The sequence below is a fragment of the Aedes albopictus genome, chromosome 2 (genome assembly GCF_035046485.1).
Source record: "Aedes albopictus strain Foshan chromosome 2, AalbF5, whole genome shotgun sequence".
Taxonomy (NCBI): domain Eukaryota; kingdom Metazoa; phylum Arthropoda; class Insecta; order Diptera; family Culicidae; genus Aedes; species Aedes albopictus.
The window spans coordinates 135,803,998-135,822,059 of record NC_085137.1 but is presented as its reverse complement, the minus strand read 5'-3'; the positions used below and the strand labels follow the sequence as shown (position 1 = coordinate 135,822,059).

The window sequence follows — 18,062 nt, the reverse complement described above, 5'->3', positions numbered from 1 at the left end:
GATCGAAATAGGCCAGGGGAAGTGGTTGACCTAGGGCCAGGATGAACAAAACGTCAAATCCACTTTTTCTTTTCATACAAGATTGGAAACGGCCCCACTCCAGTGCCAAAACTCCAGGACCGAGTGATCTCCGTTCATCAATGAATAAGTCCATACCGTCCGCACGCAAAGAGCTATACGAAGAAAAACAACACGCCAGAATGCACTCCCATCCGAAGTAGCTCCACCTAAACTATTTCCGCGCACCGAACCACAAATATAAAACAAAAGCAGCACAACCCCAACCCAAAATATTTAAGCTTTCAACTGGAATTCGCTCACCCGGGAAATGTATCCATGGAATCGTCTGATTACTGCCTTCTCAATGTTGGTATTATGTTTCCAGTTCAAAACCGAATTAGCGACATTTTTTCTTTGACTTCCGCTGCTTTTACCTTGCGTTAAACACAATGTCGGAAGTGGGGCGCTGTATAGCGCACAAGGTGTACAATACAGCGCCCCACTTCCGACATTGTGTTTAACGCAAGGCAAAAGCAGCGGAAGTCAAAGAAAAAATGTCGCTAATTCGGTTTTGAACTGGAAACATAATAATCCAATTCGGCTACGGGTCGAAGCGGTCGACGCTGCTGCTTTTATGCATAACCTCCATCGATGCTTTTCTCCATTTTCGCCAGGCCAGGTCTTCAGAAAAACGATACCGGGGAATCCACAACTTCTTTCGCTCGGTTCCACTACCAGACATCATTGAACGGGTTCCACAATTTTTCTTCATAATCACTGGTTTTGCTGGTATTGTTACAATTTGAATTTTCACTTTTCGAACTACAATTTGACGGGAGCAAATTTTTGCTTCCGTTTTCTTCTACAGCCCACTACGATCTCGGTTCCGGGTGTCCCGCCGGAAGTGGCCAAATATTAAAGTGGAGCAAACCTATGCACGCGACACATTAAATCGCGGCTTTCTCGATAACCAGATAAACGGTTAGCAAGAAAATAGGCTCACACCACATTAGAAACTACAGGTAATGTTCCGGAACCGGTTCCGAGTGTCGCGCCGGAATTGGCCAAATACAAAAGTGAACCAAACCCATGCATGCGAGACACCAAATTGCGGCTTTTCTGATAACCTGATGAACGGTAAGCAGGAAAAGAGTCTTAGACCATATCTGAACCGGTGGTGTTCCGGAATCGATTCCGAGTGTCCCGCCGGAAGTGGCCAAATACATAAGTGAACCAAAGTAATGCATGCAACACATCAAATTGCGGCTTTTTCGAAAACCCGATGAACGATTAGCAAGAAAATAGAACCAGACTACATTAGAAACTACCGGTAGTGTTCCGGAATCGGTTGCAGTTGTCCCGCCGGAAGTGGTCAAATGTAAAAGAGAACCAAACCCATGCATGTGACACATCAAATCGCAGCTTTTTAGGTAATTTGATGAACGGTTAACAAAAAAAATCTCAGACCACATTAGGGAAAACCACACGTCAAATCGCGGCTTTTTTGATAACCTGATTACCGGTTAGCAAGAAATAGGTTCAAACCACATTAGAGACTACCAGCAGTATTACAGAACCAACTTTGGGTGCTTTGCCGGAACTACGAAAGTGAGCAAAATCATAGCAAGCGATAGATATGTGTAATTGTTCTCTTCATCATGACAAAACTTAAGTGATCTCAGAACTCATCAAATCACACCATTTCAGATTCCTACTCATCCTTACAGTCAACGTTGTATGGGAAAATTAAAATTTAATCGCAACAACCCTGAACATTTTTTTTTTTTTTCAATCCCCTTTTGCGTCTAAAGTTATTACACAAAATTCTGATGTGACTGGTTGCGCCCTCGCGCTCTGTAATGTGGTTGAAATTTTATTGGGATTTAGTTTGGGAAATTTCACTTGCTTGCTTTTTTTTGTTCAATTTTACATGGATCTTGTAATCAGCGATAATAAAATATAGCCTGAAGTGTACAGAAAAAACTTTGTCGCCGACCCCAAAGTGATCTGTGGTTGTGAAAAAGGTTATATCTTAGCTTGTAATCATCGTCTGCATATTGATTGGCCTCCAATGACAGTAAAGGTGGTCAAGCAGTCAACTGAGAGCTCTGATATTTTTAAGCTCTGCCTATACGTTGAACATAACGTCGGAATATGCGTCATCAATAAGTTTTTATATTCGATAATGGCTTTGATAAAATTCTTGCTTTTCTCAATAAAGCAATCTCAGGATTCAGGAACACTTCGGCTTACGTCGACATCATGAGTACATATTCGACGAGAAAGGCGCTATCACCACCAGGTGGATTAATCAGGGGTTTTTAACTGATTCAATCAGTTGGGAATCACATAATATAAAGTGATTATACAATGCATCCTGCACTATTCAAGATACCCTATTTTACGGTATTACTTTTGACAGGGTATTTTATAAAACAGAAAAAAAATATGTAGAGGTATGCAGACTTTATTTCAATACCGTTGCAAACCCCTGCCTTCCAAAAACAATTTGAATAGAGAAATCACGTTGCGAAGTTTTCAATTTGCACCAAAAGAAGACACAAGTCTTCCCCTCATACTAACCCAGTCCTAGCCGAACGATAGAGTCGTTTTTCTAGCGGCGAACACAAAGAAAATTTGGCAAATGGTTCATCTAAAGGAACTATCGAAACATTGAGTATAATATCTTAAAAGCAGCAGCAAATGAGTACAATACTTTTTATGGCGACCAACCTAATAATAATCGCAACCAAACTTGACAATGGGGCTGGGTTGCTTATTAGTGTTCCTTCATTTAGAGTTGGGGTAAATGAAGGATGATAGTTACCGCTTCCAACCTTGTCCAATGGTAAACTGCTTGTAAACGGGGGAGAGTGCATGATTTTGACAAATTTGTCATTCGGTTAATCTGTTTACACTGACTGGTAACAGAGAAAGAGAAAAGTTCTTTATCGAAACGGATATTAAATTTGATGTTTTTGCATGGATTTATGAACAAGTCGAACACAGTGTTGGAATAGCGAATGAAACTGTCGATTGTTTCGATTAACATATTTACTACACTACCTTTCAAAATACTTTAAGCGTTACTGTATTTCAAAAATTTCAAAATTTTATTAAAATTTATGCAATTTCAACACATTTATTCCTTCTAATGGTAAAAGCGTCAATTTAACAATAAAGCGCAATTAAGGTGTCATGATGCATCACCAATCTCTCATACGAATCATTGACTTTTTGCTTTTCAATGATTGTTTGCCTCGCGTTTTTGAAGTGATAAAAAACTGTCAATCTTGCAGTCACGCAGCAGAAAAAGTATCATCGCAATCCCTACGAGTGAGCAAATAGGATGATACTTTTGCGTACGACTATTCGCTTTAGTGGCCGAGAATTATCACTTTGAAATTTCGAGCCACATATCCAACATGGCTGCCGATGCTGATGATGCCGTAAAAAGCCTTAAGCAAATGAAAATAATTTAATTGCATCTAAGCATTTAAACATTGTCATTCACAACGTAAAGTGATAATGGATTGATATAATCGTCATCGTTGAAAATGCGAAAGCAGTTTTCTCGTTTAAAACTGGAATGTTTCCATTGAAAATGTATTCACTGTACTCTCCACCTGCAAAACAGTGAATATATTTTCCTTGTAAAAAATTCAGTTGAGAAAACTGCTTTTGCTTTTTTTTGTTATTACAATTATATCAATGGCGCCTTCTTCAACCTTAACTCTTGCCAAAATACTCACATATGATCTTAACATTTTATTAAGTAGTGTATTTCGCGTAAATTATAGCGCACGTGAGGGTGAAATATTGCTGCTTATCACGATAGGATTTTTTAAATACGTTGTTCAACAACTACCTGATAAATATTATTACTGCTATTTGATTATCAAGCATATTTTCTTACCTAGGCATTCATACCCCACCGCCACAGCGGGATTCGATTTCCTCATTATACCAAAATAATCAAGCTGAGTGCTGTCGATAGAACCTGCTGTATCATCATAATAAAAGTAGTTAAAGAAAAGAAACGGATTGCAAAAGAAAAAAATATAGATCAGAGACCACCAGAGGAGTACTTACCCCGCCCGTGGAGTATGGGTCGATGCCACGCTTATTTAAAAGTAATTTAACTACATCTTCTCTAGAGTACATGGAAGCAATATGTATCACATTGTAATTGTCCTGGAACGATAGAAGAAGTAGGTGTTAGTATTAAAAATCGTATCATTTTCCCATTCGATGATGATTAGGCACGGCTCTAAAATATTGCTATGATGATTAATGATGTCCATGTCAGCGAGCAGGATCAAAAGGAAGCGACCGATTTCCTCGTATTTTGCGCAAGGAACATGAATTTTACCTTTTGAACTATCACGACGCCGCCGCCCTTTCGGCGTTTAATTTCTCCGGAACAAACTCATTATCAAATTCATAAGAAGTGATGTATGCTTGCAAGTTGATTGGATTTTTGCTCAGGGTGCCTAGAAAGGGGCACACCCTTCGTACCTATAATAATGACGCAGTAACATGCACAGCTCACACGTAGAGCATGAGCTGGTCAACTGTTGGTGGAGGTTGCTTATGACGATGGCTATTATTATACAGGTCTAGCATTCACCTGGCGATTGAAGAAAACTGGGTTAGGCGGTAAGAAATAAAATTTCTAAAGATAGGTTATTAGGTCATTCGCTATGAAATGTCATATGCATTATTAGGATTGAATTTAAATATCAGCTATTTTCTGTTTGCCTAAGAAAAACACCTTTTTATTGAATACTGTGTTTTTGTTTTGTTGAGGATACATACCAGGCCAAATATGTCTAAAGGTCCTATCTGCAGAAGAGAGGATCTCTTTGGCTTCCCTCTCGTTAATATCCCAGCTGTTTATTTGTATTACGATTGTCTCCTTGCATTGAACGATGGTCAAAACAATCGTCTTTTGATTTGTACTGTTAGTTAAAAAGTGTACCATTACATTGCAATGATTGAAAGAGACAGTGAACAAAGAGAGCCTCTTAAATGCAGATATGATCTATTGAAATGTTTGAATGGTATGGAGTTTGAATATGATATGGAGTTTCAGTTTGTAATTTTTCCAACTTTCTTCATATTCAAAGTAGCAAGTAAATTTGTTAGAAGTAAGTCACAGTGACTTCTGCGCAACAAAACTCTGCACCGCCGTGACTCTTCTCTGACAAGTGTATTACTTGTTTATTTATTTATTTATTGACGTCAATCAGAAGTAGACCGTTTCGTTACATTTTAAACCTAAGCTTATTATATATTGTTTTTACTGAAACTAATTTATATTACGATTTAACATAAATTGTTTTTTCAGTTCTATTTTTGTCATTGTAAAGTCTATGGTTTGGCAATGTTTATTGTATATAGACATAATTCGGTTTAAAGGGCCAAATTTTGCGTAATCATTATGATGATGGTTGGTGGAAAAAATGCTACGTTTCCGTAGTGGTCTAGAAGAAGCATAAAAGTTTAATTTTGATAAAAGTTCCATCGAGTCGATACGCTGCGAAACCATATCATTAACAAACGATAACATTGCAAATTCTCGGCGTTGCTTAAGTGTTTGAATATTAATGAGCATACATCGTGCTTCATAGGATGGGAGAGGCAACCTTGTCCAGCCTAGTTTGCGGAGTGCAAAAAGTAAAAACTGTTTTTGAATTGATTCTATGCGTGTTTCATGTGTTACTGAAAATGGTGACCAAACTATACTACAGTATTCTAGAATTGAACGCACATAGGCGATATATAACGTTTTTATAGTATATGGATCATAAAAATTATAACTAAACCATTTAATAAAACCCAACATGTTGTTTGCTCTATTGATAATTGTATTATAGTGGTCTATGAATGTTAGTTTGGAATCTAAAAACACTCCCAAATCTCTTATTCTTGTACATCTTTCCACAGATTGATTTCCTAGAAAAATTGTCCTATTGGATGTACTACGTTTTCTGCTTAACTCTATAGAGTTGCATTTTTTTACATTTAGTTGTAGTAGACTCTTGATGCACCAATCATAGAATATATTAATTTCATTTTGGAAAATGTTCACATCTTCATCGTTTAATATTTCTAAGTAGAGTTTCATGTCATCGGCATATATGAGGACTTTTACATGTTTAAGGATAAAGCAAATGTCGTTAACGTACAAAATGAACAGTAAAGGGCCTAAATGAGATCCTTGAGGAACTCCTGATGTAACTTGAATTGGTTTTGATTTTGCCCCTTTGAATTTAACAATTTGTTGTCTGCTAGTTAGATATGACTCTACCCATTTTAGAAGACTTCGTTCGAATCCAATTTTTTCTAATTTGAACAGTAACATTGGTATATCAATGCGGTCAAATGCTTTACTGAAGTCTGTGTAGAGGGCTTCTACGCGATTACCGTTATCCATTGCAGTTAAAGAATAATTTACGAATTCGAGTAAGTTTGTACATGTTGAGCGTCCTTTGAAAAACCCATGTTGATTATTAGTTATTCTGTTCTTCACCATATGAAATAAAGTTTTATTAACTATTGCTTCGAAAACTTTGGGAATGCAAGAGATAATAGCTATTCCACGATAATTACGTATGTCAGATTTCTTACCGCTTTTAAAAATAGGTACTAAGAAAGAGCTTTTCCATGTTTTCGGAAATACACCAGATTGCAGCGACATATTGAAAAGCCAAAATAACGGGATGGTTAGTTCCGCTGATAGAGATTTTAAAAAGACAGGTGGAATCCCGTCAGGACCTGCACTTTTAGAAACATCTAGACTTTTAAGTGTATCCATAATGTCATGTACTTTAATTTGGGTCATTTGTATATCTTTTGAAAATTCCGGAAGAAATGAAAAATATTCACGGTCCCGGTCCTCCTCCGAAAAAGTGGTGTAAACATCTTGAAAAAAAGTAGCAAAGAGATTGCAAATTATTTCGGAGTTGTCGCCAGATTTTTCATCAAGATGCATTTCCGATGGAAAGTTGTCTGATTTCAATTTTTTTTTTACATAATTAAAAAAGTTTTTTGGGCATGACTTTATTTCTCGTTCAGTTTTTGCATTGTAATCCTCAGAAGCGATATCGATGGCGAGGTTTAATAGATCACAAATATTCAAAAAGTTAGTCAAATATTCATTACTTTTATGTTTTTTGTACGCTTTATGGGCTTTTTGCTTACGATTCTTTAGATTTTTAATTTCATTGGTAAACCAGATGGGATGTTTTGAGCTACGGTGCCGTCTTCTTTTTATTAAAGGTATTTCATCGTGTATTATTTCAAAAAGTATTTTGTAAAAAGTGTCAACGGCAGTTTCAATATTTTCTTCATTCCTCAAAATATGCTGCCAGTCTACTTGACTCATTTTTCTACTTATATTTTCGTAATTAGCTGATTGATAATCATGAACCTCTTCAAAATCACAATTTTCGGGTCTGTTGTGTTCATGGATGAATAAAGAATATTCAATTGCGGTATGATGAGATTCATTTTTCCATAAAGGTGTGAGTGATTCTACTACGCAAAAGTCTTCATCAGTGTTCGTCATTAAAAGATCCAAATAACAATTATTCTGGTTTTTCACATGGTTAATATAATTTAGACCCAAGCTTGCTAATGTATCACATATGAATTGCAAAGCTTCGTTTTCACCAACAATTGGAAGCAGGATACTCTCATTGTCAATATCTGGGAAGAAATCAATATCACGTTGATTGAAGTCCCCATAAATGTGTACTTTAATTTCGGGAGGAAAAGTGCTAATGATGTGTTGAGCAGTTTGATAAAACTTTTCAAATATGATTTTACGAGCATTTTCTGGGGGGAAGTACACAGAAACAAAAACATGTGTTTCGTCAGCTATGCGAACTTTAACCCATACATGCTCGAACTCTTTATATTTTGTGATTTTTATAATATCTGCATTTAAGTCTGCTGATACAGCGACTAAGACACCGCCACCTGACTTCTTCTCAGACATTTGACAATCACGGTCATCTCTAAAAACATTGTAGTTGTTTGCAAATAGTTCTTCGCTCTTAATAGTTGCATCCCAACTGGTTTCCGTTCCCAGAATTATTGAGAAAGGACATGTTAGAATTCTATTGTGGATCTCTTTAATCTTAGACGCACTTTTCATGCGATTGAAGTTTTGGCAATATACTAAAATTTCTGTTTTCTTTTGTAGAAGTTGTGAACATATTCTTGGAAAATTGAAATTACTTGAAAAAGATACCTCCTCTTGTTCTTGAGATGTGCGATTTGTCTCATCTTCGTCATTTACTTCATCTAGGGATAGCGTCAGTTGCGTTGAAAACACGAGTTCCTTGTACACCCGCACGATTCAGACGATGCGTTTGAAGTCGACGGGTACCCCCAATTGGTTGAGTTAACAGGAACGCAGCTTTTATGACAATGGATGTCCGAATAGGGATTTAAAGTTTCCCCCTTTCGAAATTCTATAACCGGATAGTTGGTTGGCAGTCTGGAGGTTGTATGTCGCGAATTAGTGGGACGTTCCAGGTGATGAAAGTTCAAAGTGTCCCGTGAAAATTGATGCTTGGCCGCTGCGAGCAGTTCTCGATCAGGTGGAAGATAATTTTGCTTGGTATGATTCATAACACAGTTGCGGTGTTGAATTTCCTCCCTGTTGTTGTGTTCACGTTTACGATTGCCGAAGACCGTGCGACGTGGTTCAATTGCTCGTGTCACATTCCGCTTACGTCGCCTTCTCGCCTTTTCTGCCTGTTTTTGCTGTTCCAAGCGCCGGCGTTGGCGTGCGTCGTACTCAACCCAACTTGCCTTCCATACATCTTTTAGGCCTAATTTTCTCCATCCGGAAGAATCAGTGTTGGCGGTATCAGTTTTTTTAACTACCTTCTTATGAACTACTTTTTTTTCGTTTATTTTGTCATTCTGATTTTGAAGTACACTATTAAGCTCGGCTTCTAAACTAGAGCATGACTCGATTGATGACGGTGAATTATGTTCAGCATTTATAGGGGCCATATATCTAGCTGACCAAGCTTTTAATTCGTCCACAATATCAACAAACAGATTTGGGTTTGTGGACATTGAGCTTGTGGCCGCCATATCCAATTGCAGTTGATTTATTTCGCATATGCTATTACTAATACTGCGTAGCTCCGTTGATAATTCAGTCGTTACGGATTGTAACGATTTTGTCAAACACTCGTTGGATTTTAGTGTCATTAGGTCAAGCACTGTAGTGACATGATTTTTTATTGCTGATACGCTACCAGGTAGACTGCTGGCCTTGTTAATAGCAGACAGTTCATTCCTTATGGAGGACATTAAAATCTCAAGCCCTTCAAATGCTTCAGTAACCATGTTCTGTTGTACTTGTTGTAAATTAAGTCGATGAACTACTTCCGTGTTTGCATGAAGCTGTTCCGTTAGAAGTTTTTGTTGTTGGTGCAGGTCATTAAAATCCAATTTTGATTGAAAAAGCTCCTGGCAAGACTCGCAGCATGGTAAAATGTATGACGTAGAGTCGACCGCCTTCCTGTCCTTCTTCCTCAAAGAACTACGTTGCACATTAACGCCAACACACGCAGCGTGGAACTTACGCGGACATCCCGCACATGTCCACAGCACCGAGTCAGTAAAAACGTCTGATACACAAATTTCACAATTCATGACGCACGCAAAAAAAAAACAATTATTATCGAAGCAAATTAAACCGCGCGCGGGTCGGAGCAATTAAAAACGCGACTAGTCTGATTGACGACTTGATTATGAAAAAAAATCTGTGATAAAATAGCCGAATTTCAAAAGGGATCGTGGATTTCAAACAGAATTGACGCAGGAATTTCAAAATGGAATTTTTGAATCAGTTCCCAAAACCATTGAAGGAAAAAAATCCAGGAATTGAAAATTTCCCTTGGAAAATCCTAAAGATATTTCCCAAATCAATCCCAAAAGACCGCCAGTTAAGAGTTGTGTGCTTAGCTGGTAGTGCAGTCTGGGCACTGTTGTCCTGTTGACTTCAGCTAGATTGAGAAGGTACGTCTCGAGCGTCTGTCCACCGAGGAGGTGCGGCTCAAACAGCGTCTGTTCTGGTAACCAGCGGCTGAGTATGAAATGCTCCTCCAATGGAAGCTATACCTAAGATGGCAGCCCCACCACGGTGGATAGGGGACTTTAGGCTAACAACCTACTGTTTCCGAAGCTCAAAAAAACGTTACATAAACCGAAAATAAAAGATTGCGAACTGATTCAACGGCAACGACTTTTAGCGCTAAACAACGGGCTAAAATTGGAACTTGGAATGAATTAAACCAGTGGTGCTCATCCTGCGGCCCGCGGGCCGCATGCGGCCCACCAAGCCTTAAGATGCGGCCCGCGGAGTACTTCAAGACGAATCGAAATTTTTGAACGATTATGTATTTGAAATAACTTGTTAAATTTATTAAGAAATCAAACAAAAAAAAAATTGCTCATCAATTTTCACAGTGTTGAACACAAATTAAATGATAAATAAACAAAAAGAACAATCTGTTCTGGCAAGAATCGAAATCGCAACTCCGAAATATTTCGGCATTTCAGCTAAGTCACGACCCAGCTTATAGTTATTTATAAGTAGTACGAATCAAATGAAAATTTGTTAAAAATGTAATCTTGAATCATTTAAAAATTAGTTGCAGTTTTTAAGCGCAGTCAATGCAACGCTGAGCAAACATTTCACATTTCGCCTTTCCGAAGAACATAGAAACACAAAGTACGAAGTTTTTGACAAAATTCTCAACAAATCTCAACTTTGTTGCCAATATTGTTTTATTTTCACTGTTTGTTTAAATTTCTATTATAAGACTCACACATTTTTCGAAACAAAACTTACGAATCCAATTTGAATTGTCCAAGCGAAACTCCTGAACGAACTTAAAGAAAAAATCTCAGGCGAGATTTATAAAGCGTCTCCTGTGCCCTTTTGGAGAATCTTTTGGATACATTTTTGGAGAAACTCCAGGAAACATTATTGGAGAAAAATTTTAAGCAACTCTAAGCGAAATATATGGAGAAACTCAAATCATCCTGGAGAAAATAAACCTGAAGAAACTCAATGAGAAAGTTTTGGCGATACTGCCTGGAAATTATAGGAGAATCTCCTAGAAAAATGTTGTGGTGCCACCCTAACAGAAATTTCTTAAACAACTTAAGAATAAATTCCTCGAGCAACAAAAAGAGAATTTTCAGGAGTAACTACAAACAAGATTCGAGGACCAACTGCATCCAGACACAAAAGATGCCTAGAACGCCTGAGGAAAATTTGAACACCGGACCGAAAAGCCAATTGTAGAGGGATAAATTCTGCCTATCAGTCGGTCGTTTCCACAATTATTTGAACAATAAATTTGAAGCAAATTTTGCAGCAACTTTAGAAGATAATGTTAAAGAAACTTCCGGAAACAATTGTTAAAAATCTATTTTTTGAAGAAATTCAATGATGAAGTATTTCATCAACTTTAGAAGAGACTTATGGAAAGAATTTACTAAAACTCCTGGAAAATTTTCGGAAAAATCCGGAAGCTATTCTAGGAGAAATTCTTGGAAACTATTAATGAGGAATTCCTGAAGTAACATCAGGGCAGTTCCAAAGGCAAATCTAAGAGGAGTTCTTGAACACCTTCAAGAGAATTCTGGAAAAACTAGAAGAATTTTCAAGAAATATCTCGAAAACCTTCTGGAGCAACTCCACAAGAAATTTCAGGAGAAAATCTAGCAAACCTTTTTGGAGTGATTCAAAAGAAATTCTTGTAAAAGCTGCTTGACAAGTTCTTGAAGTGGCTTCAAGACCATTCTAGGGGCAACTTCTAAATTATTTGTATGAATTTCAATTTGAAGCTCAAACATTTTTCTCAACCAAGCTTATGAATCTAAATTGAGCTCTACGAAGGGCAATAGATTATAAAGTTTGACCATTACACAAGTTCTGAACAGTTCAGATTTTTAGTAAATATGCTTTAGAATAATTCTATTATTGTTCTTTTTGTTGTTTTCGTGCATCGATGTTTTATGCGGCTCGCAGGTCGATCCCGAATTGCAAATTTAGCCCGCGGTATCCTCCAGCCTGAGAACTACTGTATTAATCCTAGCCCAGCAGGGTAAACTGGCACAACTAGCCAATGAGGCATGCCGTATGAAGCTCGAAATCCTAGTATTGAGCGAAGTCCGTTGGCCGAACTTTGGAGAACACAGATTGGCGTCGGGTCAATGCTGTACTCTGGTCTGCGAGGTGAACACCCTCCTCGTAACCGTGGAGTTGGTTTCCTGCTCAGCGCTCACGCCCACGCTGCGTTCATGAAGTGGGAACCTATTTATGATAGGATAATTGTAGCCAGATTCAAAACACGGGTTCGAAACTTTAATATGATCCAATGTTACGCGCCAACCGATGCTGCCGGATTGCAAGATAAAGAAAACTTTTACAGTCAACTGAATGCTGTCGTGGACAAGATTCCGCAAGGTGATATCATGATCCTCATGAGCGACTTCAACGCGAAGGTTGGTTCCGACAACTCGGACTATGAGCACGTCATGGGACGCCATGGTCTCGGAGAAATGAACGAAAACGGAGAGCTGTTTGCAGAATTTTATAGCAACAATGACATGGTGATTGGGGGATCACTCTTTCCTCATCGACCAGTGCACAAAGTGACATGGGTTTCCCGCGTGATAGTGTCACGGAAAATCAAATCGACCACATCTGCATCAGCCGAAAATGGAGACAGAGCCTTTTCGATGTGCGGAACAAACGTAGCGCCGACATTGCGTCCGACCATCATCTTCTAATCGGCGAGGTCAGACTGCGCATTGCTAGGATCCAGCGACAGGAGGAGAAAATCGGGCACCGATTCAACACACGCCGACTGTAAGACGCTGCCGGTGAAATGTTACTTCGTCGAGGAGTTGGAGAGCCGTGTTGCGGATATTACGGAAAGTGGAAGCGTAGAAGATCAATGGAGCGCCATCAAGAACGGCTTCATTGCCACTGGAGATAATATTTTGGGCGAGCTACGCACTCGAAGAAATCAGTGGATCACAGATGATACCTGGAGGAAGATAGAGGAGCGAAGGAACGCCAAAGCCGCGGTAGAGCGAGCGAAAACACGAGGAGCCAAAGCCGTAGCCCGTCAGTGCTATTCGGCTCTTGAGAAGGAAGTGAAACGCTCATGTGGATGGGACAAAAGAGCGTGGGCGGACTCCCTAGCCGACGAAGGCGAGAAAGCCGCAAACACAGACGACATCCGTCTCCTCTATGATGTCTCACGTCACCTTAGTGGGACCAAGCTGAATGTTACGATGCCCGTGAAAGACACGTCCGTACTGACCGACCCGGCTGACCAGTTGAAACGCTGGTTCGAGCACTGTGGAAATCTTTTTCAAGTTTCGGCCGCGCCATTAACACCTCAGCGTGATCCGCCAAGGATTCGACGCATTACCCGTGTCAACACGGAAGCACCATCAGTGCAGGAAATAGAAACAGCCATCCGTAGCATGAAATCGAACAGGGCCCTAGGGGTCGATCGCATATCAGCTGAGATGCTCAAAGATGACCCCGTACTATCCGCACAACTACTGCATCAATTATTCCGCAACATATGGGAAACCGCGACATTTCCGGCTGACTGGATGCAAGGCGTCATAGTAAAGGTACCCAAAAAGGGTGAACTGACTGTATGCGATAATTGGTGGGGCATCATGTTACGGTGTATCGTTGAAACCGCCTCGTGGGAGGTTTCATAGACATCCCTAGTTTATTTTGAATGTGTGCCTACCAAGTAGGCAACCGTTAAGTAAGTGCTCGAATCAGGGGTGTTAATAGTTAAATAGGGAGAATATGATATGTGTGAAAAGGAGGAGCTAGTAAATCTACCGGATAAGCAAAAGAAAACTTTGAAAAGAGAACTACTTTCAAGATAATGGAAAACGGAAATCAAAGGAAAATTGAGGAAAACATAGGGGTCTAGGGTCTGACGGATCGATCTTTCCCATACAGACTGCCGAACAGTAAAGTTGCAAGAATTTTTAAAGTACACAATTACCAGTGATTTTGAAACCTAATTAAAAGTAGTCGAAAGCAATATAAACGTGAAGTTAATACAAGTGATATGAAATTAATTCCAATTTTTAAAGCTATTTTCAGATGATCTGGTTCTAAAAGTAAATAAAAAGCCGTGAGTTGTGCGGTATGAACCTAGTTGAAAAAGTAAGAAAACATTATAAAAAAAATTGTGCATCGTAATTCAGTTAATTTCTTCAAAGCTACACACTCAATCCTGAATTGCCTGTTCAGCACTTTTTTGACGAAAATAGAACAGCAAAACTATTTCGGTAGCCAGAGATGTCCATATCCTCAGTGAAGGAAAGAGAAATAGAAAATACACCACTCACGCTGTGTATCCCAACAGGAGCCCGTCTCTTATGTGTTGATCCACCACTGCGAATCGGATGCGCGCAAGCTTGGTGGGTAGAAATAAATCTCTTAGCTCCCTGAGCACTAGGCCACACAACAGTGCGGCGAGAGCGATTTTAAATTCTCTCCGGTGAAAGTGTAAAAAATCACCCGGGCGCGCGCTCCTGTGAGGTTTTTGCGCCAGAGTGCGCGCTGCGGTGAAACACCGGAGAGTTCTCGCCCCGGCGACACCATGGTGATGATTCGGTGACTGCTGGGTGAAAACACGGGAGAGCGCCGGAGAGCGATGCGCGCGAAAGAGTGAGCCACACTCGATCCAAGGCGAACAAGCAAGAGCACGCACTAGCGCTTGGTCTACCCATCACCCAAAACAAGAGAAACTGGCTTCTTGGTGTGGTGAAAAATGTTTCTATCCCCAGTGTGGTCGATAAACTGACGCCGCAGTGAATCGCTACGGTGAAATGCCATCTCTGTCGGTAGCTTCGGTAATCGATTTTACTGAAGCTCAGTACACCAACTGTCAAAACCTGGTGCAAAAGGTAAGTATAGCTAGCTGTTCTATTTTCGTAAAAAATTTGCCGATCACGGTATTTCAAATTAAGTGTGTAGGACAGTGAATGTTAGTCAAATGAAACGGAAAAAAAAAGATTATAAAGGAACAAGAGAATCACGTGAGGTAAAATTTGGAAAATTTATATGTGGTACTATTGGGTGCTAATTGGTTTTTATTACAATCACCGACAGTGATCGCGTGCCCAGTTTGCATATTGCAAGATTGGTGGTTTAGTGGCGGTTGCGGAGTTTTGGTGTAGCACGGAATCTATTAGTGTGCTATCGATCAGACTGCGGGCGATCCCCTGGGTAGGTTCTTCGCCTCGTGGCTGCGCGCCACTAAGAGCCTATTCAGAGTGCGTGGTCAACGAAGAAGGGATTCGGCCTCGTTGGGACCACCCGTCCATATGTGGTTGCACGATACAACGAGCGTTCTATAGGGGGAAAGTCTCCCACTGCCAGTGCATATTGCCCAGACTCACGCCCCGGGTGGAAAAATTCCATGGTACTCGAGCAGTCCTGATCACACCCCACTCCCACCCCACCGAAGCGTCGGTCGCAGAAGCCGAGTGTCATCATCGGAGCACGTGGAGGGCGCCCAACACGAGTCGTCCCAAACGTCGTCCGATCGTGCCAGAAATTCTGGCGAACACCTTCACGATCTCGTCACCGCCGGCTCTCCGTCGTCGTCTCTGCCGTCTACCATTGCCCCGACGTCGGCATCCTACCGGCGAATAGATGAAACTGTAAGTACCCACCACTGTTTTACCGCACCAACACCAGAATGCACTACCACCACCAGAAGGTAGAAGAAAGTACGAGAACAAACAATATCAGCATGCAAATTACTCACAAAAAAGTACATATAACACTAGACCGGCCCAAAAACAAAAATGTCGAAAAATTCCACGGGGCACCCTCTAGAATCGTGCCTTTGGATAAGTAGAACAATCTGTGAAAGATTCAGCTCAATCGGTTGATACCCTAATGAACAACTTTGTAGACCATATCATGATAAAACTTAATATAGTTGCGGTTTTAGCCCAGGATGAGGACATCTTCCCCCGTTTACTCTCGGTTGTTATATGCAGTACGTGTTGGTCGGCCGTAGCTTGCGCGCTACATCATAGGCAGCTATGTAATTCTATGTAATGTAAATCTTTCACAGATTGTTCTTCTCATCCAAAGGCACGATTCTAGAGGGTGCCCCGTGAATTTTGAAAACTTTTTTTTTCGCTTCATACAACTGTGGGCTGGTCTAATATAACACAGATAAACAGAGTGATGTCATTACAAAGTTAGTTTGTTACATGGAAAAATATTAAGACAATTTACTGAAAAACTATCAAAGTTACCCCGTTTTACGGTAGGCCCTCTGCACCACCGTGGGTGCCCAGGACTGAAAGTGAAGTGAGTAGGGTCTGGGACATAGGCGAAACTACTGGAGGTGCCGGGGGTGCCAGGCACCTCCATGAATTTTGATGCATTGATGTGAGATATAGGGCGATAAACGATGTATCGATGAACTAATGAATATTTGTTTGTAGTGCACCTCCTGGCAGAAATCCGTAGTTTTGTTCATGGTCTGGGACCTTGTCTGGGACCATTTGGGAACGAGCACCTATTTTGGGCGCTTGCTGCTATAACTCAGTCAATTTAAAACCGAGTTACTTGAATTTTTGAACATGGCTAGATACTGTGCGTGTATCTGATCATGCCTCAAAAATCAAGTCAATCGGTTCAAAATTGACCGAGTTATAGCAGCAAGTGCCCAAAATAGGCGCTCCTGCCCAAATGGTCCCAGACCATAATCCTCAGAAGCTTGTCACAAGGGGATTTCTTCCCACTGGCATGAGACAATATTTATTTAAGAATTAGCTAGAACACATGCAGGCTGCCGTGCATACAGACAGCCTGAACAGGTCCGCGACTTAGCATCAAAATTCACTAAAACGACTCTAGTCCGCGATATCACCAGAGATAAAAAAGAAATGCTGAAATTTAACATGCGTTACCCATTTATTGTCCCATTCCCAATTCCGCTTAAATCTAAGGTTTTTTTGTACTTATCTAAATGTTGTAAGTGTGCAAACGTGTAGGAGTGTATCCATTGGCGACGTCACTAGCCATCCGGATGGAAGGACCCAGTCAGATGCGCCGGACCAGGGTTCCACTGCGTCACGACCATGGCCGTGATGGTCACCACATCTTCCACGACACGTTCGTTGGCGTCAACCAATAGGCCTAGGGTGGGATCGAAAAGCACTTAAGCTCGCGCACATAGACCACCAGTAATTAACTTGCTCACTGATCTCATAAGCAAGGGCCCCTATAGCCGAGGCGGTAAACGCACGGGTATTCAGCATGACCATGCTGAGGGTGACGGGTTCGATTCCCGGTCGGTCCAGGATCTTTTCGTAAAGGAAATTTCCTTGACTTCCTTGGGCATAGAGTATCTTCGTGCCTGCCACACGGTATACACATGCAAAATGGTCATTGGCAGAGGAAGCTCTCAGTTAATAACTGTGGAAGTGCTCATAGAACACTAAGCTGAGAAGCAGGCTTTGTCCCAGTGAGGACGTTACGCCAAGAAGAGGAGAGGAGGTGATCTCATAAGCACATAATTCACTACTCCATCATCATATCAAGCCCCGTACATTAGAAAAATAACGATAATGTATTTCCGGAAATCATACATTCGTTCTGGCAAATAAAATTATCACTTGTCCGACCTTATCGTGCACTACTTGGTATTGCTTTTGTAGGCTAGATAAATATCATACGGAAATGTTTAGATGGTTCAGAGATGCACGAGTCTATCCACTACTCACATTGGGTTTATTCACCACTGCCTGAATCGGAAACTATTCGGCAAGTGAGTGTTAGAATTCTATGTTTCCCGATCATCTCTATTTATACTGGTGAGTTCTACACTAGGTGGCTATGGAGAAATCGGCCTGTCTACGGAGAGGATCCCACCTCACAAGTATTCGGAGAACTCGGAGATGCAGTTGCGTTTTGAAGATGGGTTCTGTGGTTCTGTTGTCGG

General features: G+C 40.5%; 1 protein-coding gene across 4 annotated transcripts in view; it reads right to left on the bottom strand.

Moving 5' to 3' along the window:
- Positions 1–18,062, bottom strand: part of LOC109417642 (serine/threonine-protein phosphatase 6 regulatory ankyrin repeat subunit A) — a 252,487-nt gene that overhangs the window by 168,297 nt on the left and 66,128 nt on the right. For all 4 annotated transcript variants that reach the window (XM_062850497.1, XM_029853479.2, XM_029853477.2 and 1 more), the window contains exon 3: positions 4,093–4,194. In XM_062850497.1, the coding sequence (XP_062706481.1) occupies positions 4,093–4,194 (102 nt within the window). The remainder of the gene's footprint in view (positions 1–4,092; positions 4,195–18,062) is intronic.